This window comes from Myripristis murdjan, chromosome 9, assembly GCF_902150065.1.
Source record: "Myripristis murdjan chromosome 9, fMyrMur1.1, whole genome shotgun sequence".
NCBI lineage: Eukaryota > Metazoa > Chordata > Actinopteri > Holocentriformes > Holocentridae > Myripristis > Myripristis murdjan.
In genome coordinates this window covers 21,012,946-21,036,499 of record NC_043988.1, presented here as the reverse complement: position 1 = coordinate 21,036,499, position 23,554 = coordinate 21,012,946, and the positions used below count along the sequence as shown (strand labels likewise).

The following is a 23,554-nucleotide window of genomic DNA, read 5'->3' as shown; positions in this document are numbered from 1 at the left end:
ATGTCATCTCAAAAGTAAAACTTTTAACTTGCAAACTTGAGTTTTTGAGTGACAGTTAATGCAACAGTGAGAAAGAAGCGGGGGAGCTGTAAAATGAAGGATATATTATTGTAAAAGGCCAATTATTAGCTCGATTACACAAATAATCTGCTTGCAAGTTAAAAGGTTTACTTTTGAGATGACACTTTTTTATTCAAGTGTTTTTTTCCCTCTCTCAAATTCACATTTTTGTTTGGTACTAAGGAAGTTTTGTTTGATTTTTTTTTTTTTTTTGGGCACAAATCTGATTCCATAGACAATATAAAAGATGTACCAGAAAATTAAGGATATGGAAGAAATCTGTCTCAAAGCCTTCCAAGTTTAGCTGTTTTCTTGTTCTCCTCTGTGTATATTTCACCTTGTTACACACATTAGACCGACACTCTGGAATCAAGTAACCACGACCCAACCCGATCACTGCTGTTGGAATAATTACATAATCACAACCAGATTGGATTTGGGCTTGGTTTGACAATTACAAACTCTCAGTCATACTGCCACCTTAGCTGGTGCTGATTCTGTTCTGTGGAAGTGAGAAGGATGTGACAGAAAAAGGCACAGCTGCTGCCCAGAGAGAGAAGCTTTTTTCACCAGCAGGAGAAGCTGGCCCCTGCTCTGCAGATTGTCAACAAGTGGCGGGTTAAACAGCCCAACGCACCACAACAGTTTTGAAATTTTATGTGAAAATTTGTAACCAAGCTTCTATTAGAGACCGGCTTTTAGTTATCAATATGTGTAATCATATCTGGCCAATAAAAAGGACAATAAAAAGGAAGTTTAGTGTTTATTTGGGAGTAAGCTGTAATTGAGATTTTACGAAAAGTAAAAACAGAAATGCTCTGGTGAAAGTTTATATATCTTCCATTTTAAACTAATTTGGGAAAAGGTGAAATTAAAAACTACATTGTCAACATGTCCTCAGTGCCAGGAACCTTTTAACCTTCAATATGTTAACCTCAGAGAATTAATCTGATGCTGTCATTTATACAAGTGGCTCTTACTTGCACTGAAAGATGTCTGGCTTAAAGTCAAAAATTGCATTGTTTTTATGAACACACACTTTTATGGAGCTCATTTTTTATGGAGAACCTTTTTTTACTTAAAAGGTAGATAAATTTAATTAAGAGCTGGGCCTTTCCTTTAAAATATAGTGGAGTCAAAGTTGTTAAGTGAAATGGAAATAGTCATGTAAAAGTCCCACAAAAACACAGTAAAGTTTAGAGCTTGAGTTATGACAACAGTTTTAGTTTCCTATGTATTCCTGCCTATTAGCCAAAGGACATTGTCTACATGAGTATCTGCACTGTAACTGAGTCAAGCAAATAATTCAGTGTACCGTAAGGGCTCAAAAATTATTGCCCCACCATGTAATCTATACAGTGGGTGTTTTTTTTTTTTTTTTTTTTTTTTTTACAGTGTGATCAAAGGATTATTCATTGCAGCTCATGTAAAAGGCTAACAGTCAAAGTGTGATTATATGCATTTAAAGTCATGGCAATATCTTGCACAGTAGATCTAGCCTGCCTTCATCTCAGAGCACCAAGGTCTCAATAGTCACTATATTATTAGATTAACTGTAATACAGATCTAGAATATATAGGGCCAGAGGGATTAGACCAAGTTAAAAGTAGGTCAAAAAAAAACAGACAGGATTGGTTAAACAAATAAAAGCACAGATTTGTGTCCAGAGATAGTGAAATTATTAAGCCTGCAGTATCTGGAGCAACGTGCATGTCCCTGCTGGCCCATAATCAAATCCTGCTAGAGGTGTGTCTCCAGTGTCCCCCCTACTCTCAGCTTTCCAGCCACTGAAGAAAATAAAATAAAAGAGGAGTGGACTGTCCACTCTTCCAAAAAAGGGAACTGAAACCTGTTAAAAATAAAAAATAAAAATAAAAAACACAAGGGTGTGTGATGGGGTATTTTCAGTCATAAAGGGCTTGTAAATTAAAGTAAGAAAAAAAAAAAAAAACTTGGAGACTGCCATAATGATGTTTCTCCCAAAAGCTGTAATAAAAAAGTAAGAAAGTCCTATAAATCCATATTTTATGAAACTCCATCCAGCTTGGCCCTGAGTCATCAACAGTATCCCCACTCACTGCACTTGTGTTTAGCTTAGAGTTGATAAAGCCCTGATCTGTCATTAAGCCACAGCCACAGTACTGGAGTGAGTCATACCTTTCCACTTAATACCCACATCAAATCTTTACTTTTAACCTTCTGTGGACATGTGGGCATCATTTACCTTCAATTTATAAGCCTCTGACTGGTGAACACTGATGAAATTTGGTAAATGCTCCTATGTTCTTAGTATTACTGCAAGGTTACAGTGATGCAGTAGGATGACCCTTCTATGGGTTTAGATGAGTTTCAAAAGGCAATGCTGCCATCTGATGGAAGTCAACAGGAAACCAGCAGGCCAAGCAAAATGTGGTGTACCAGTTGATTGAAACATTCCCTCGTACTCTCACATTAGAAAATATAAATGAAATATGGAAAATGATCTATTAATTACACAGACAGTAGTATCTCTTACAAGGGAGAAACCTGTGGCAACACAGATATATGAAGAAACAAGACCAACTGCAATAATGGACAGGGGACTGTTGATTCGGCAACATAATCAAAATCAATATTAAATCCTAACTTGATTTAACTGGGTCCTGACTTTTCCAAAAATTTAGCCGTTGCAAAAAAAGACACCTGAAAGTAACTGGTTGTCCACCAATCTCACATTTTCTCTTCAACATGTAGCACACAAATCGATGGGAGGTCAGGAGCACAAAATGCCAACAGCAGCTGCTTACCGTAGGAATCTCCTGGCAGCACCAGCGTTAAGGCTTTTACAGGTCAAAAATCTCTGTGCCTCTAGTGTTGCTGGGTCCTCAAGTTTATAATAGAAATATTGGTATGCTGTTTATGTGGTTAGACTGCACAATTACAGGCAAGGTTAGGCTCTCACTCCCACAAGCGTTACACCAAGTCACTGGATCTTCAACAGTGATAACATCACAAGGCAAAATTGCTAAACTCTGGACACAAAATGAAAGAGACCAGGGCAAAACAGCGCATTTGTTTGAGACTGTGAATCATTTGGATGTATTATAACTCAATATAATGAGTAACCATAAATTTTTAGCATCGTCTTAAAGAAGTAAATCCTGCCCACCCAACTGGGCCACCAGGCGGGCAGGATTTGTATTTTGACGTGGGTCTGAACACAATCTAAAATAATGTTTAAGATTTTCAAAAAAGCATGAGTAATGCAACTACATCTTTTCAGGGCACTTGCTACTGGTAGTTAACTTTGCTTTAACTTCTATAATGCCTATGTCTTCTAAAAATGAAACCAATGAAACTGGAGCATTTCTTTAAGCCAAAAGCATTTCTATCTGACATGGAGTATATGGAGACGGATAAGGAAACCCAATAACCAGCTCTGTTCAGCTCTCATTGCTGTTGTTTAGTCATAAACAGGCCCACAGCCTAACTCTTTATTGATCTCTTTGCATTTGAGTACAAAAGCCTTGATGCTTAGTGTCATGTCTGACTATTCAGCCATAACGCTCATCTCCAAATCTCGGAGCACATGTGTATGTGTGAGACAGAGAGAGAGAGAGAGATGAATATCCTAAAATCGTGTGAAAAAAATATTACCACGTTTTCACGGAATGCCCAATGTAGTAAACATCAGAAATAGACTAAAATGCTTCTCAGGGTAATGCACTTCAGCATAAGATCTCATTCTAGGCATTAAAGCTAACAGCTAAAAGGTATTGGAAAAGAAATGAAGGCCCATACTGTGTGATGCTACCACACACCAAGACTTCATTTGAAGCTAAATTACCCATTTTAATGTGCCCCTTGAGCCACAGAAATGTGTTAATATGGTTTTATAACCCAGAGATGTCACCTTTTTACCTCAGATATGTGATTTGAGTGAATATAATCTTTGAGTTAATAGAGATAATATCAGATTCGAGTCTCGTTAAAAGATGGCTCTACCTCTTAACTGCCAGGCAGAATGACATCCAAAAATGGGATAATAAGGCAAGGGATTCTTTCCCTCTATTAAAAGCCAGTGGGTTCTGTGCACACTATGGAAATGACATACACAGTCTATGAAACTTACATTTATTCAGAGCTTTAGGGTAGTAAATGCATTAAGATCAAGACTTTTCAGAAGAGCCTGGTATTAAGGCTTCAAGCAATGGAAAGCATGTGGACTTACAATTGCCTTTCATTCCATGTGGGAAAATATTTGAGAGCCAGTTGCATTTACAATGTGCTCAAGGGGGGAAAAAGATTGAATGACTGGTCAAATTTGAAATTATTCCATTCAGAGCCACCTGTACCTAAAGATGGTTTTCACTGATTCAAGTCAAATGATTTTTTTTTTTTTTGCAACACTCCACTCCAGACTCCACTATCTCTTATCAAGTGAGAAGGCATTAAATATTTTTACATACACCAACAGCATGTCAGCGAAAAACTAACAAATACACAATCCCACTGTGCTTTTAGGTGATCCTCTCAACATAATTTTCATTCTCAAAAAATTGAGTGACAACAAGTATTCATTCTGTGTAGTCCCATTATGCACTTGGTCAGTATAATTACTTATCAGTTTATGCCTCAAGTTAGGCTAAAGGGCATGCATATAAGGTGGCAAGTAGAGTGGCTGCATGTGACCAAACTTCATTTTCACAAGATAGCTAGCGGGTAAATTAGTCCACTCCCAATAATAGTATAAAAACATGACAAAAAATAGTCTTTTCTGTTGGACTTTGAGGATGATTAATTTCTGAAAGCAAGTTTTAAATTTCTATAAGACTTGCTTTCTTTCCCTCGGTCTCCTGCTAGCCCCTGGCATATCTTTTTGTGATGACACTGTGTAACCTCAGCATAACTACAGCCATTGATGTTAGTCTGTTGTTAGGACAGACTAGGTGAGTTTAAGGTACACCACACACATAGGCTGTGGAGACTGTTACAGGTTAGGGGTGAGTGCCGACTGCTATATTGTTGTTTGGCTAGTGAGAGTAGGGACTGCAGAGTTTGTTATGGGCCTTTATTCTATTAGAGGAAGGAAACAACAAAATAGTTGGGTATCCTGGGTGTTGTTTTGCTGAGTTATTTCCTTTGGCATCACCTTTAGGCCTTTTCATATCTCCCTTTGTATAGTCCACTGTCAGTGGGTGATTTTGTTGTAAATATTGTTTGGATTCCACTGCCTCTCTAGCACTTACTCACTGGCACCCTGGAAACACTCTTGGTTGTTTGTAACTTGGATCCATCAGCCTATTCATTTTCTGCTTACATCCTGCTGGTTCGGTGTTATCAGACAGTGGAGATGAAAATCACTTTCTTGGACCTGATGCAATTATTAATGTAAAAAGTGGGTGAAGCTACGCATTCTAAAACCCAGCTTTGAGATAAAACAGCGGTTCCTAACTCCAATCCTTGACACCCCGAGCACTCCTGATTTTGATTGCAGCCATCTAACAGGTAGTCATTAAGACCCAGAACATCAGGCAAATTCAATTAACCACCTGATAAGACAGAAAATCAGCAGCACTCTGAGTCTGAGGACTGGAGTTGTGACTAAGCGCTTTCAAGGAACCACACATGCTGTCTTCTTCATTTAACTTCACGGAACGCCACATTTTGTTGCCATTAACCAGTGACAATTTCTCTTTTAATTGTGCAAAATTATTATCATTGGGTATTTTGAATAGTCTTGCTATACAGGGTCTATCTCTCTGTCAATATTTCAAAGAGAATTAAACGTCACACCACTGTGTGATGACACAGCATTGCATGTAACAGGTGAATTTTCACAAGCTTCTGGATTAAATTGTGACATAAATGTGATAATTTGTTTCATGATACAGAGCACAAATACATATGTCTAGAATTGGTGTCTGTGAAAATATCTTTCAGTGTGGCAAAACCTTAACTTTCTTTTGAGGCTAAAACGATTTTATTTTATAAGTTCATCCGAACAAGGTATAAGGTAGGTTTGTTTACTCAATCCTTGCTTTGTGTGTTTACCTATCCACATCAAAAGAAAACAGAAATATATTCACCAACTTTATATGAAAAACTAGATTTCATCTTTAAAAAAGGGGGGTTTGTTTTGAGGCCAATGCAGCGAGTTGCAGGATTTTTTAGGAAACTGGGTGGTCTTTAATTTCTGTTGTCATACAATTATTATGTTGGCAAAATGCCAATGAAATTGTCTAGTTTAACCAGGAATCCAGAAAGTTATGCTAATTTAGGCATTCTTTTTCTCCAGATAAAACAATGATATTGAATAATGAGGCTATCACTGTAAGAACTAAATCTGTGTTTCTACAGCAAAGGATGAACACAAACAGTTTTCTCATGTTTATGATGGGGAGGCATGGTGGTTCAGCAAGACAGTCCTGCATTTGAATCTCAGTCCTGGTCCTCTTGTGTTTGCTTGCTGTGTTCCTGTGGGTTTCCTCCCACACTCCAAAAACAAGCACGTCTGGTGAACTGGAGACTTTAAATTGCCCACAGGGATGAATGTATGTGTGTTTGTCTGTCTGTCTACTTGTGTTAATCCTGTGATGGACTGGTGATCTCTCCAAGGTGTTTTTCTGCCATCTACCCAGTGCATTCTGGGATAGGCTTCAGCACATTTGCCTCTGAACAGGTTTAAGCAGACAGGGAGATGTAATTTTGCCTACGGTTAATTGTTAACTTGAGGAATTACTTCTTGTCAGATCTTTAACTGTAACATCAATGTATTTTAATGAGGACTATCTCTCAGCTCAGTCTTTTTTGTGTGAAAAATGATTTCAAAACAAACTTAAGTTAGAACCAATATTGCAAATCAAGAGCACTGATATTAGAAGTAAGAAGGAAATGTTTGAACAAACTTCTAAGAAAGACATTCTACAGTGAACGGAAAATAGCTCCAAGGGGAATATGCAAAAGCAAAAAGAGTTTTTTTTCCACCCAAATAACGAGGGAGAGGACTACTCAAATCTACGTAATGTGCAGGATACCTGACAAACTATATATCTAAACTTCATTACTCTGCCAAGAGATAAATCTGAGGAAACATCCGTTTATTCATCAACCACTTCTGTAAAAGTTGCAAATTTCCTAACATTTTCTGTGTATGTCATGTATGTATGATACAACTGTCTGTTATGACAACTTTGAGAAATCAAAGAGAACACTCATATCCCATTTTAGTCCTCATCATCCTTTTTATACCCAATTATCTGTCTGAAAGCACAAAGCACACTGTTTTAGAGAACCATCTAACAAGCAAACTACCAAGCAATTTCTGACGCATTTGTGCAATGCAGTTGAACCACATCATCGCACTTTTCTCTCTCAAATCACTAACATGACTGCATGCTCACAGTTATTCAGTTTGTCTGTGGGATAAGATGCAGAACATTTCTTAGAAAATGTCCCTGAGTAATGACAAAAATCCTTTTTTTCATCAACTGGAATTAAATGTAATCACTGTCAGCCTGCCACAATCTTGTTGCAGCTGTCATTGAGAATCTACCGAGAGAAAAATACTGAATCTTCTGGTAAGATAAATAGCTCACAGCTTCCCAAGGCTACAAGAACATTACAATAACAATCACTGAGAGATTACCAAACAACTCAAGCAAACACAAATTCTCTTCGCCTACAGTGTACTTCTGTGAATTCAAAAAACGAGTCACGTTCATCTCTGCAAACTTCATTTGATAATTACACTGAGCCTCTACTTTAATTAGACAGTAACAATCAAGCAGAACTCATCTAGCATCTTTTTAGTGTGGTTCTTGACAAGCTGTGATGTGCTTTAGTGTTTCTCTCTAATGCCCTTCATGCACAGTGTGTCCCACAAGCCTTTGTAACACATGCATAAATGCACATCCGAGACACAAACAACACCTATACACACACAGGCTGGACCACTAAGTAGAATTCTCTCTCACACACACATCCTCATTTGCTTAATTCATGCATTTATTTATTTTGACACAATGGTTTTCTGACTGTGAAATGAAACAATGAAGAATAAACAAAGAGACACCAGTTAATACATGAAATGTACATACTGCAAACATACACAGGCACACTGCAAACACTCAAGTGTCTCACCGCAGATTTTCTCATTAGAAGTTAGAAGTGCCTTCTGATATCTGACAAACTTCCATTGGACAAAAAGAGCAAGGAGAAGTGAGGCTAGATAATTTCATACGCAGTCCCACGCTTCCACCCTCTTTCCGCAACTAAGGCCCCTGAAGGGACCTTCACAGGGCCAGAGACAGAAACACAGAGATTACCCCATGCTTGGTGAAGTGTAAATGCCAAGGAGACGATGCAGTCTGTGAAGTACACAGCAATGTATGTACGCCTGTCTTTTTCAGTCTCTTAGTATAAGCCTACGCTCCCTGGTAAAGTAAATGGAAACTACTTTCAAAGCCAATAAACTAACTTTCATCCCACAGAGCTTTACTCCTTGGGCATGCTGTTGGAAATCCATTCCAAACAGAACGGAGGGATATCCACTGTGGATAGAGCTACAGCATGCATCGACAAAGGCTAGTGGGATGTTTGGTAGGCAGCCTAAGCCAACAAATAGGATAATAATGCTGAAATCCTACAGATGACTGAAGAAGTTTCTCAAAGTACTTTATCCATTCACACTCATGCTGAACTTAATTTTAGAGCTTTGCCTTAAGCAGCATTAAATGTAAAAAAAAACAGATGTTTTTCCTGTATTCTAAATTCATGTGTTCATTTATGAGATTCTCAAACTCAGTGTGACCCACTGTGCATGTATACAGAGCAGCATCACTTGAGATGCCATTTTGCCATGGCAGTGTCACAGATTGACGTTAAAGTGTGTAGCATTCCCTCTTAGCAAGTTTGACTGCCTGAAATTACGATCTGTGGATAGAAAAGTGTTAACATGTATTCCAGTGAAGACAACCTTGCTTCACCAGTGATTGTTTAATGCCCATACGTATCAAGTGTCAGTAATTTAACATGAACTACAAAAGTCAGAGAGGGGAAGACAACATTTTTCTTCTGAATGAACTGCATAGGTGTGAATGTAATCTTTGATATCTGATAAGCACTTAAACGCATCTAGTCAGAAAACAACCTCAACTTAAACAGTAATGTCCCTGCACATCTCCAGGAGTGTGTTATATATTCACGAAGTAACAGACAGACAGACAGATTTGCTAAATATTCATACATGGTGTGTTACATATTGTGGTTATGTACTAGCTCTCTCTATCTAGCTAAACTTCACATATTAGGAAGATGCACAATGACCAGCATAGACACATTATGCCAGCTCTCAATGTTAATAACTGGAAACAGGGCCAGTTTCTTTTTTTTTTTTTTTTTTAAAGTAAAACGTAAACATGTTGCTAACATGTACTTAATGATTAAGATATGTAGTTAATGTTGGTAGTGTGATTAAAAGAGCCTGCACTCATAAGACTTACAGGCAGTGGAGTTAGCATGGCACTGTGGGACAAGATTGTGAGTGTTTTCTTATTCATAAACATGAATTAATGGATTAGTTTTATGACCTATGGTTGTCTGTCCCTTAAGAGAGGCAGAAAAGCCTACCGTGGTGTGCAAAAATATCACCTGGTATATAGTCAGTCTTGGGATGAGTTCACATTTGTCATTTTACCGAGACAGTCTCAATATGGGCACTAAGTGGTTATGACAGGGTGAGGCACATGCCATCCCCCAGGATAAGTGAGTCCAAATTTGCTCTTGCTCGTGGGGTTAATCACTATGAGAACTCCCATCACACAAACTTCTCGTTAGCTCTTAAATTCTTTATACAACAAGCACAAAGATGCATTTACCAGTGAAGTCCTGCACACTGGGTTTAACATTAACTTTGGGTTTATTAATGCAACTCTAGGATCAATAGGTACAGAAAATAAAAATGCCAATCAGGAAAGAGGGAGGGTCATTATGACAGCACCAATCCATAAGAAACTTTCTCCTGGTGATGCTCCTACAACCCGTCATTGATCTCACTACGGATTTGGGATGGATACAGATGAGCAACAGCAGCCATCACTCTGTGTGTGTGTGTGTGTGTGTGTGTGTGTGTGTGTGTGTGAAATTACCATGCCAATCCACAGGAAAATATCTCTCAAGTTCCATGAGCTGCCAGGCATCTCAATATGATTTCAGAATCAGTAGTTAAATATGATCAAAAAACACTCATTTGGGAAAGGGAGAAGTAAATGAAATTGTGAAAGTACTGGAAATTCTTTTCCAAAAGGTCAAGGAGCCTTCACACATTTCAATTAAATTTTATGATGTATAAACATAAACAGTTGACAAACAGCTAATCAGGAAAATAAAGGGCTTGAATGACATCACCACTCAAATGTAAAGTATCCTGAGTCCTTCAAGCCATCACTTGTGTCAAAAGGAATAGCTAATGAAAGAAAATCAGTAAAAGGGTGAAGGATTAAAATGACATCATCATCATCATCATTCAATAGGGAAGTCATGTCTCTTATTGACAAACCATCCCTGTGATCAGTGTGAGTTTGGAATCAGCAGATAAGCTGTTGGACAACGAAAAACCAGCAAACTGGCAAAGAGGCAGGGGCTTAAATGACATGCCTATTTGACAGGAAACTCCTTAGTCCAATGAGCAATCATGTCAATCAATGACATCAATCAAGGAAAATGACATCAATCATGTCAGTGCCACATCAGCAACAATAAATATAATTGATCAAAACAAAGAGCCAATCAGGAACGGAGGAAGTGAAGTTGATAAACCCCTGCACATCTAAGTGAATTTTCAGAATTTCTCTTGAATCTAAAAGGCTGTCACTCATCTAAATATAACATTGGGATAAATAGTTAAAGACGATCACACAATTTCCAGTGTACAGGCCTTTGCAAGATGCTGTATTGTCAGAGCCAATGTAGGTAGGTAGGATACACTGCTCCAGGTTGTGTGGAATAAGTTTGGCATTTGAGTATTTCATGACATATTTTTGATATACTAATATGCATACAGTAAATGGCTGTTAATAGATAAAATACTATTTTACAAAACCCAACTGTCCAACAGGTAATGTTTCACTCCTGATGCATTGTACTGAGTCTCCAGATTATTTGGATTTGATTTGTTATTTGGTCTATTTAATACCGAATTATTCTTCTCTTATAGGAATAAAAATATTTCACTTTTATTTTGAAGGGAAAATCAGGTTACCTTTATTTATATCCTAGCCATGTCTAGGTGGAGTGACAGATTAAAAAGCCTGGGTAATCAGGCTGATTTGCATAATTTCATTGGCTATCACCTGAGCTATTGCTGAGAAAATGGTGGTAGTAATGTGGTTCTGTCACAATACCCACAGCCTGGTAAATTTATGACTAACCTCAAATTACCAAGCTGCTGATTTTGTATACCTCAGTGTTGTAAGAGTGGGGTTTTATGGATATGGCCTTCGCTTGGTGGCAGGCACACTGGTGTCTAAAAAAAAAACAGATTCTTGATATCAAGATTTTACAGAGCTTATGCACTGGAAGTTGTTTTTTTTTTTTTTTAGGTTTGTCAGAGGTTAGAGCAGGAGCATCATCTTTGCTACAACTTGTCTTGGTCTTTTGTATCTTGTCTCCTATTGAAACTTCAAAACAGGAGAAGTGACGTGCTCAACTTCAAAATTCTTATCACTGTAATGGGTGCTGACCCAAAAAGCACGAATTCTGTGCTTCTTATTGGAAGTTTTTTATGTTCATTTTTATCTGTAGTTATAGAGTATAGAGTATCATGAGCTCTAGTTAGCTGAGTTCCCAGCCTGTTGTCCTTTTAAGACCCGCTTCATCATGGAGAGCAGGCCAGGGGAAGCTTTCAAGCACCTTGAAAAGGGTTGGCGCAGAGGGTTGGCCATTCCCAATGAGAAAATGCTTCCAATGTTTCTACAACCGACCAAATCAAAACACATTGGCCTTACTGATTCCCAGTTTTATTCCCTAATGTTTTGAATTCACTTTTTAATTGTCTTGCTCTCCCTTCTTGCCTTGACTGCTGAGTGACTGAGAGGCATTCTGATCTTGTGGGAAGCAGATCGTGTTCAGATCAGTTTCTCTACTGTGCAGGAACTGTTCCTTCTGTTGCTGAAGGGCATGGCGCTGTAGTGTATACGGCAATTATAAAAAAGAAAACTGAACAGAAGCTTCAGTTCATCCTCTCCGTCGCTATGCTGCTACACACTTCAGCTGCAGGGAATCTCCAATGCCATGGAGAACTGTGCTGATCACACACATCCTTAAGAGCACGCACAACACACAGAGGACAAGACCACAGTCATTTGCACAGCCTTAGAGGGTGGAGTCATTTAACAAGAAAGGGCTGACACAATTATTGAGTTACTTTTTGGGGCGCTGCAAAGGTCTACAAAAATAAATATGAATACATCAGAGAGAAGAACCAATAAGGGAATCACAAAGTCTATAATATGCATGTTTTCACTTTCAGACTGTGAGCATATTGCTAGTCCTGACCGTCCTCCCACTCATTTGGTCACAGAATGACTGTACCAGTTTCAGGGCCAGTTCAAGTACCCCACTGATTTGAAAAACATAATGCATTGAGTTGAGCAGACAACAATGCCAAGGGAAGGGTCAGGGTCAGATGGAGCTGCCATAAAAGCAGTCTGATGATGTAGAGGCAAATTAAAATATGACACCCTAAACATCCAATGACATACACACTATTAGTGATTTTTCATCCCAGAAAAAAGAGAATTCTTGATGTAGCACCAACTACCTTGGCAGTTCAATATACGCACACACTAAAAACAATCCCCAGAATAAGAAACATACCTGTAAACAATATTTCCTGATTACCTTAACTCAGATAAGATCACAATCACAGTAAGGAACACTCAGAGTAGGTCTACTCCAATCTATAGCCTTAAAAAGAAACCTAGATTTGTAAGAAAAAGGCCACAAGGGCAAAACACGCTAACATCAAAAATTAAAGATTCAGAACTCGGGGAAAACTTGAGTGAATGGCTTAGTGTGGGGCATAAGGGGGCATCTCTGCTGAATCAGAATATGAATGGAATAGTTCTATGAGCAACCCATGCAAACAGATTAATTGAAATATTGTCTAATTTAGAATAAAACCAATGGTCGGATTTCCAGTATCTTCTATCTCAAACACCTAGATATCAGTTAACACCTTAAAAAATATGTTTTCGTGTGTCTGATCACTCAAAGTTCTCACCCTAGCACTCGTCACTCATCTTGATGAGCTGTCTGCTTTGAAACTGCATCTAGCCTGAGGCTGACGGAACAGCATCCTACTACAAGCTTTGGAGAAGCAGACAGTGAGCACAGGAAATCTAGAAGAGATAAAAAAGGCAATGACGACGTCTCCCTGTGTTTTTGAACAAGTCCTACTTTCCACTCGTTTAGTTTCACCATGCAATCTCACTGCATAACTTGAAGGGATCAAATCATTAAGAAGGACTTGTTGACGAAATGACACTGATACATTCTTAACAATTCTTAACCCTAATCCTGAACTGCTTCATGCAAATGGCCCAGGACTCCAATCAGTACAATCTGTAGAAAGTGACACATACTGACATACACATAGACAGGCGCACAAGGACAAATAAACACAAGTACAGAAATGTGTTGACAAACACAAAACACAAGATGCACTGAGAAACAAGTGCAAAGACACATACAGTCTAGCAGTCTAGACTCCTCATTAAGCCAATAATCCACAGGTTCTAGGGCCACAATGTCATGCCACTGTGAGGATGAACCGTAACGCCGAATGGGGCGAAGCACAGACTAAGCTATTTAGTCAGTGTACATGTGTCTGTAAAACCTTCCCTGCTGTGTGGCACTGTAAATGCTCTGCACCACACAAATGCACTGATTATGCATTCCCTCAACCCCTTAATTAGAATGTAAACTATATTATACACATTGCACTGTGCATTTCATAATCACACAATTAATCCCTGCTAAACATGGTATCTATAAGAAAGGAAGTTTGATAAGAAAACCACTGTAAAATGAAGATCAGTCATGGCTATATTTTCTAGGACTGATGATGAATGTAAACATAGCATTATGTAGGACCTCTGTGCTAATTGACATTAAGATGGATAAAAGTTTGGATTAACACATTGAAACACAGTCCTCTGGTAGACAGGCAGAAGAACTGCTTCACAGCGGTGGCCATTCATTCAAAATGATTTTTTTAAAATCACTTAATAAGACATGTACAGATACAAAGACAAACTTCTTCACAGACACAGGTTTCAGACCTACCAGACTTCCCAGTTTGGATGACGAAGAGTTGTTTCTGTGTTTGAGCAGACCGCAGCCCTCAATGCCCGGGGCATCTCTGTGGTTTCCATGGATACGAGGACCACCAGCTCCCTCAGAAGAGGAGCGCAGACGCCTTTCCATCCGCATCACCTCATGGTAGGGGCTGACACTGCTGCACAGAGAGGCTGGAGGAGAAAGAAAGAAAGCAAGAAAGTCAAAAACAAGCAAACAAATAATGAAGGTCAAATTGTTGTAACCGTGACTCCACCAGCATATATTTTCCTTCACAAACAATATGTTAAAAAAAAATTAATTATACTTCCATTTCCAATAATTTGTGATCACCCCAAAGTCCATTGCTGGCTACTTTGAGCATATTGTTTTGGATAAGCTGGTCCAGGAGCAGCTCTTGCCTCCAAGAACACACACTGTATAGTTCAGTATTCTTAATCACACAGGCCCAGTTGGAAAATACATCTATTTGTTGTCTACCAGTTACAGGAGAAGAGCTGTGCCCAACTCAGAATTTCCTCAGTCAAAACACATTTGGCTGCTCAATACGCTGATCTGACTACTCTTTGTTTTATTTATTTCCTTATTTAATTATTTTCATGGTCTATCTGGCAATCATAATGTGCACTGGCACAAGTTTCAGTGTTGATAGACCATGTTAGAAATAATTAAGAGCAACCATAATTAGTCACGGTCAAATGCAACACAAACTTCTATAAAATTTTAATTCCCAGCCAACATGAATTATTGTGCAACTTTGTCAGAATAATGAGATACCACACAGATATATCTGGTTAAATGATGTTTTTATAACTTCTTAATTTTCTAAAGATTAGAAAACAAGAGGAATTACATTGTTAATCAAACTGGCCTAAATTATCAGTCACTTCAGTGTTTCCACTGGAATTTATCATAAAGTGCTGGCAGCTTCGCAGTGACACTACTGAATGGCAATTGAAAAACTATAGGAGGTCTTCAGGCAGCAATGTGTCTCTTGCTCTGTCTACAACCATATGTTGCTATTTGTCACTTTTATCTTAAAAGGTGCATTTCAACAGAAATAGGCTACATTTTATTTTTATTGTTTTACTGCAGTGCACACTGACTGTCCTAAAAAATGAGTCCTTGGCATAAATTTTGACTGCAGGGGGCCGACAATGTGATACAAATCGCCAAATTTCAGCAGGCAGCCCCACACAGGAGATCTGTGACAATTTCTCATATTCCCTGCATGAAGCCCTTCAGTCAGGTCAGAATTTAGACTTGTTTGAGCAAAAGCCACCTTTTGTTTGAGTGCCTCGGCCAATATAGCAAGTCGAAATAAAACTGAATAGAGAATGAATGGAAAGATATTTCCGTAGAAATACATTACATTGAAGCTGAGGATAGAACAGAAAAGACTGCCATAATTGTACATTAACAAATCTGTGTCTTGTTCTACAATTAACAGGTAGATGTGAGTCAGACACATCTTATCAACAAGGAGAGAAGAGTGGGGCAGTACAAATTTGAGAGGAAAAAAGGAGCATCATACCAAGGACTCTGCCTCTGTTTCCATGCACTGTCTCAAGAATTCATTGTTGTTGCACACACCTACACAGTGGGTGTGAGACAGTAACAGCTTATGCGTGTGTGTGTGTGTGTGTTTGTGTGTGTGCGGGCGCGCGCATACAGCAACAACAACAGGCTCACAGGCCACTAATACAATGCATAACAATTCTTGACAACAACAATAGTACAGTTAGGTTCACTTCAAATGAACAACAGAGCTTAACACTTTGAGCTGCAGTACTCCAGCTCCTTTTGATGCAATATTTAATTTTTCATCCTGTCTCTTAGTAACTCTTTCAGGCTTACTAATATAACTAAGAAATCAACAGTATATTATATATCATATTTATAGCTGGAATGACAACCCCAATCATTTTGTTGGATATTGTGATCATGACTGTTAGCCTTGATGATTTGAAAAAGAAAATTATTTCACTGCAGTTTTGGAAACTCCTATACACTTTGCATATTTTCAGCCACAAGAAGACATTCTAAATTGAATTCCCAGTCTGCTATTATCAATTATGGAAACTAAAACTGGCATGTACAATTATGCACGATTAATTGCACAACTCTTGCAGCGCCAACACTGAGTAACTCCTCATGAGCACGATCCATTTCTCCTCCTAAAACAGCACTGAACTCAACCAGACAAGTCTCGCTCATGCATGCAGAGAGCAGGATGACAAATGATGTTTACACCCAGGTACCTTTCCAGGAAAATGCATTAAAAAGCTGTTCAAAAATGTGTTGTGGTGTTTGGTGAGGTTTGGCAGGTTAACTGGAGTCAAACGTTCGCAGACACACAGCCCAGGGCGAAAGACTTATCTAGAAAGGACTTTTTGTTACCTGAGAAGCCTTGGCTAAAGAGCCTCCTGTGCAATACGTGACAGCAACTGGAGAGGAAGTGAGCATGACAGTAACAAATCATCTGTGTTTGAAGGTTAAATCTGGAGCATGACACACACTGTGTAACTACTGTCTCCCCACTACTGGCACTGATTTATTGGACTGAAAGCATTTTTAAAATTGATTGTCTTGGTTATTGCTAGAAGGATTGGCATTATGTCACAGCGACATGACTTTCAAATCTATTTTCAAGCTATGAAATGTATTTTTATGTTCATATGGATGTGGAAGAGGAACAAGTTTCATCTGTATTTTTGACAACCTAAGAAACTGAAAGTTGGGAAAATATTGTTTTCAGTCAACATCAGTAACTCAATATCATCTAGTGAATTTCAATCATCAAGTCTTTTGTCACTACAGTACCAAGTAAGTTGTGAGAGAGTAGGGCTGGGCAGCATATCAAGTATCATCTAGGATTTTGGGTTTATATTTTTGCATTACACTACGAGGATGCAGTTTTCTGAAGTTATTACACTGTTCTAACTATTCTATTATTTGCCTCTACCTGCTCATCACATCCATACTGTTCATGATTGCTTATTGAAATTCCCTTGTTTGTGAATGTGTTTTGAAAACATCAACAGCCATTTCTAAAATATTGTCAAAACATTGATATTAAGTTATTCAAATATATTGATATAGTGATATTTGATTTTGTCCATATCGTCCAGCTGTAAATACAAAGGTGTTTTTTTTTTTTTTTGCTTTCATCACTGATGTTTGATATGCTTGGTGTAACTTACTCCCTGCCCACCAAACAAGACACAAACTCAAACTGATAATTGTTGGTGAATTAGAGTCTCCAATCATGCTGACTTGTGTGTCTTTTAAATGTGGAAGGAAAACCGGAGCACCATGCCAAAACTCACGCTAACCAACTCAGCCACCATGAGAAACATCCACTGAGAAACGGAAAAATAAATTCCTATAGACATGGATACCCACGTAAGGCCAGTCAGGAAAATAGCTGATCTTGTCACATGTAGTAGCTCCTAATCAAATTCCATTATGGATGTAGATGAGTTAAAATTGCTTGTATATGTTCCTTAGAAGAGGTTTATGAGTATGATGGATTAACCGGTGCTGCAGTGCTGCACTAAACGTGTTTGGCTTTAGCTATATGTGGCCTCTTTGAACGAAGCATTCTTACTGTACCTGCATGGGGTTTCCTAAGGTGAGACGACCTGGGTTCATGGCGGCTGCAGCAGCTTCCTCTTCCTCCCTCCTGAATGGAAAGAGTGTTACGTGCCCTCCTGTCCGACTGCTCTGGGTTCGAGTGACAGCCCTCGCTGCGCACCACGCATGCCTCACTCTCACTAGTTGTCTCGGTATGGTAACCTGTCTTCCTATCTTCCACCAGCCCCTTCCTCTCCTCGGCTGGCACCTCTTCCCTTGCCTCCTTCCTCTCCTCTTCCCTCTCCTTCCTCTCTTCCGGTGATTGTTGCTGCAGGGGGAGGCAGGGTACAGCTGTCTCGGGCTCTGAGAGGGAAATGGCGGTTTCATAATCTGTGTTGTTGGCTGTGCTGGTGTCAGGAAGTAAGGGTTTTTCAGCACTGGACTGGGCGGGAGTGAAGAACACCTTGGGAGAAGATATTTCCGGGAACATTATTAAAAACAGGAACAGGAAATGATTCATCGGCATTTCAAAAAGTTACCTTCAAATGAAAGAACCACTATATAAAGAGAGGGATGGGTTTCCAGTAAGGTAAAAGTCTTATTGGGAAATATTAAGGCAGGAAAAGCCAATTTAGCACACATTTTGAGTGTATATTAATGCCCCCGGGCAGCAAATATTTATTCAGAGTTCAATTTTTTTAGCACTGCAGTTGTTGAGCTTCAGTAAATAGATTTCTCTCTGCATTGGAACTGTTTCCCCTCATTTACATTCAAATACAATAAATTCCAACTTCTTGTTTACATAACACAAAGACTTATTATTTGGATAAAAAAAATAATAACAAGAATACAAAAATACTATATTATGGAAAACGTACACTGTGGCCCTGTGATTACAAGTAACAGCTCAACATAAATCTAAAACAGCACATTTGATTTTAAAGTAGCACAAAGAAACTGATGGGACACAAAGTAAGAACACAAAGTAAGCAGACTACCTGGGAGGTAGAGACTGCCACACTGAAGTTTTCTGGGGCAGGTGGGGGATTAGGGGAAGCTGAGTCAGTAGCCTGTCCAGGGACAGGGGCAGGTCCTGGGGCTAAACCTGATCCAGGGCTGGGAGTTGGCAGGGCATCCACCTCTGACACAGAATCCTCTGTGATGGGGATAAACTCCGAAGGTGTGATTGCTGTGGTTCGGTCCTCTGATATCATAGGAGACTGGAGTGAGCTCTCACCCCCAGCACCTTGCAGCTCCCCTGGCCAGGACCCTGGGGTGAGCCCCTCTGCCCCTGGAGTGACAGTAGTGGAGGTTGGGGGCTCCAAATTCACTTCTGGAGGTCTGTGGTGATCAGAGCTACGGGAGAAGCGGTGGTGAGCTGAAAAAGATTTGGGCAGCAGCTGTTTCTTTTGGCGTGACGACCGTTTGTTGTTATTACTACCACCGCTGTAGTCATCAAGGAACCCGGAGTCATCACCCTCATTGGCTCCTGAGCTGCTGATGCAGTTGATGAATACATTTCGATTGGTTGTAGAGGAGGAAGAGGAAGCTTTGTCAAAATCCTCTGTCCGAGAACGTGGGATTTTCTTTTGTCTGTGGCTGCCAAACCCAAATGAATGGCGGGTCTTGGGTCGCCCCCCACCCTCACTAAACCCAGTCGATGACGACGATGTTACTGTCTGCTGATTATTCCCATTGGCGTCCTTGCTTTGCGTCAGCGGCGGTGTGAGGTTTAGGTTAATAGGCTGGACGCGTGGCTCACTGTTTCGTTTACCAGTGAAACTGAGTGATGGAGTGCGGAAAATGCCCCGACGTTTCCCCGTACTGCCAGAGCTGGAGTTGGTACTGGAGGGAGAGGAGGTGTGGACGCCATTTCCCACACCGCCTGAAGACGGAGAGGAGGGGAGAGAGTCCTGCCTCTTACTGCTGCTCCGGCGGAAGATGGGCAAGCGGGAGACCAGTGTAGAACGGCGTGAACCTGATTCACCCATCTAGGAGCTGAAGCAGTGGGTCACTCTGGGGAAAGAAATTAGCATAAGCATTACAAACAAGTCAAATGCAGCAAAATATGCAAGATTCACATCAAAAATATAGCAAAACCTAGCCAAAAAGATAATAGGGATAAGCGATGAGGCACTTCTTACATGCAACATGTGACAAATAAGAAACCTCAAACTAAAGCCAGGGTTCCACTTCCTATAATGAATGAATTAAAACGTGTTACTGCAGCATCATTCCACTGCATAAGTACTGTGTTGCAACAAAGGTGTCCTGTTTTTCTATTTAGGCACTGCCTAGATAATGTATGCACAAACAAAAAAACAGTGTTGCTTTTCACTGTTTTAACGATCGCCTTGTGAAAGTTTTAGCGATGAAAACATTACATCAGTGCCTGCAAAAGGGCAGCAAAAGTACAACAGACTTTAAAAAGGAAAAAAAAAACATGCCTTCATTTTCCATATACAAAGAGTGTCTGGTAATTCTTAACATACGTAGAATACTGAAAATGCCTCGTGAAGGTGTGGTGTTGTTTCTGTACAATAATAAAGACATTTGTGTGATAAGATCCTAGGATAAGAGCCTAAATTTCAAATCATTCAGCCTTTGTTCTTGACCGTAAAGTTGAGGTCTCCCTCACATAGCCCACTGATGACAAAATATCACTGTTACATTTTTCATTTCTACTGCAGTGAGACATCACGATCTGTACAGCACGATCTGTACAGCACAATCTCTTGATCAAAAGCACACAGCAAAAATGTAGCTGGACACATAAAGCTGATGCCATCAGTCTAAATCTGATGTAGAGTGTGTCAGTGCTTGCATGTGACCACTGCAGGCATGAGACCTCGAGGCTTGACATCCCTTTAACGTGCTGCATTCCACTATAGTTAATATTCAGCTGCTAAATCCAGAGCAGATAGGACTGGCCCAGAGAGAGAGAAAGAAAATAAAGAGATAGAGAAACAAATATATACACATACACACACACACACACACACACACACACACAGACAAAGAGCAAGAGAGAGACAGAGAGAGAGAAAGGGCTGCATTTACTACCACTAACCTGTACAAAACAGTATTCAGACTGTAGAAATGGGACTAGCTACTTGGCATGAGAATTTAACCACAGTTGAGCCAATTAATATGTATGCAGAGATGTGGTAATGGTAGAGATTACTGACATGTTACACCCATAAATTTACCAAACCAGAACATGAACAGGCTAATTGTGCATGTTATTGCACGCTACTAACTTCTAACTTGGGGAAGAGCATGGCTGCGGTGTTGTTTGTTGAAAGGCACAACAGTCGGGCAGAGATGATGACAAATAAGAGAGAGGATGTCCCATTTGAAAATTACTCTCTTTCAAATGTGAGAGGGTGACATTTGTTTTAATTGCCAGATTATATTATTAATAATGTCAATTATTATCATTAGTAATTTATCACTGTTTGATTAAATTAAAAATGAACTAGAATTTCAAACCAAGGGGAGTTGTATCACACTCACACTAACAAAACTGTCAATCCTTCATCTCTTGTCCTCTGGATCAGCTACGGCAGGATGTAACGGTCTCCTTTGTCACCTGCATTGTCTAGCTTTGGCAGCAATGCTGTAATCACAGGATTACGGACGCACCTCAGGTACTCTAATGAGAAAATCACTACTGACTTGATTTGCGTAAGTGGTCTTATTAAAGCAAACGCTAAACTGAAATAAGCTGTGCCCTTTAAGTTTCTGCACACATTAGTAATTGGTGTTCCTCTGGGACAATAAAGTGCAGGGACTCTTAACACCTCACTGACTGTAAGAACCAAACAAAGTCCCACACATGGTGACTGTCAGTAAAGGGAGGCATTCTATTTGGTGACTACTTCATTACTTTGTGCTAGCCTGACAATGACTCTGTAGCCTTTTTGCATCACCTCTGTCAGTGTAACAAGCTGTCAATAACCCTTATTATTACAGTAGCTTACAAGTGTGTGCCACCTCCTTGAAAGTAAATTTGAGCAGGTTCTAAGTAAACAGTGTTGTGTTTCCTTTGGTCAAATCAAACTACAGTGCACAAAATCCACATCGATAAATAATACTTAGAACACAAGAAGCCAAGAACTTCTACAGTAATGACTAAGAAAACAGCATGCACCCGAGAAAATGCGGTTACACTTTGCTTTCTCCCAGGTGGCTTCTAGCTCTCTGTGCCAGTCATAAATTTCTCACTGACTACCATCTCACACACTTTCTGACATTCTGAAATCTCCTCATTTTGTTGAGGTGAAGATAACCTACTGAATCTCTCAGTATCTTTTAAAACCACCACACCTCTATCTCCTGACCAGGTCGCAGAACTAAATGTGCTGAACTTTGCCCCGCTGGATTAAGAAGAGTTAACTTCCTGCAAGTCATTAAACAGAGATTTAAACAGATTAAGAACACCTCTATTCTTTACTTGACAAAACCAATAAGTAGCAACAGGGGAACACTTCCTTTTATGTCATGTACTCAAGCTGTCAAGCCCAGTGAGTGGTAAATTACAGGAGGTTCGTGGCTCACATAGGTTCAACTGACCAATCATTATTTGAAGCACAATTGTATTTGGCATGGTATATAGACGTTGGCAACATGATTATAACTCTTTTTGATGTTCTGGACAGAAAAATATCAGATCAGTGAGTAGTGAAGTACAGACTACTTCATATGTTGTTTGCTGAGTAAACTGATAAAAAAAAAATAAAAAAAAAAACTACATGCGTATTTTTGCCCTTCTGTATTTTTTTTTTTTTTTTTTATGTGTTGTAATGTCATTGGGTAATAGTGTGTATGTATTATGCTGCTGTTGTTTTTACTTTCTGCTGCAAGATGAATTTCCCTGGAGGGAACAATAAAGAGAACTGTGCTGAACTGAACTGAAATAAGGGTAGTGCAGCATTGAGGAAGCAGGAAGCTATACTTCCCCACCGCTGTCTCGCTGCAGTGTTGACCGGTGGACCTACCTGTGTTGCTGATGCAAAGTAAAAGCCACCTCACCTCAGTCCTCCCTTCCCTGGGCTCAGTGTTCCAGTTAATGATGGTGCTGCTGTGCTGAATAGCAAAGTGCAGAGCCAACATAACTTTATTTTGCTGTGAGTTTGCCTGACTCCCATTTTGTTGCTTGGGTATACACAGCAACAAATAAAGCCCATTCAAGGTGAAGTAGGTTAATGTGCCTTTGTAAATACTTGCAGGATTTTGGGTGTTTGATTTTATTAAAAGTTCCAATAGTTTGCAGCTTTCAAGCTACTGTCCACTTTCATGAGGTGCCAATACCGAAAAAAATGCTTATCATAGGAATGTTCCCAACATTGACAGTAGAACAACAGAAATGCTGATGGGGCATGAACTGAAAAAAAAAATCTATAGAGGCTCTGCAGTTACGTCAGAAATTTCCTAACGAGTTTTAGCCTGACAAGTGTCAGCTCTGTTAACCTGAGAAAACTTTTTTTTTTTTTTTGACAATGTTTCACCTACGTTAGCAGGACACCTAATGTTCATGTTGCTATGCAACTGTTGGCCATAACTGGGTATCAGACACCTA

At 39.5% G+C, this 23,554-nt stretch overlaps 1 protein-coding gene across 1 annotated transcript in view; it reads right to left on the bottom strand.

Moving 5' to 3' along the window:
* Positions 1 to 23,554, bottom strand: part of ccser1 (coiled-coil serine-rich protein 1) — a 143,277-nt gene that overhangs the window by 117,037 nt on the left and 2,686 nt on the right. Inside the window, exons 2-4 of the mRNA XM_030060297.1 lie at positions 18,972 to 19,989; positions 18,013 to 18,436; positions 14,386 to 14,570 (exon numbers count right to left, since the gene is read on the bottom strand). Coding sequence (XP_029916157.1) covers positions 14,386 to 14,570; positions 18,013 to 18,436; positions 18,972 to 19,964 — 1,602 coding nt within the window. The 5' untranslated portion in view covers positions 19,965 to 19,989. The remainder of the gene's footprint in view (positions 1 to 14,385; positions 14,571 to 18,012; positions 18,437 to 18,971; positions 19,990 to 23,554) is intronic.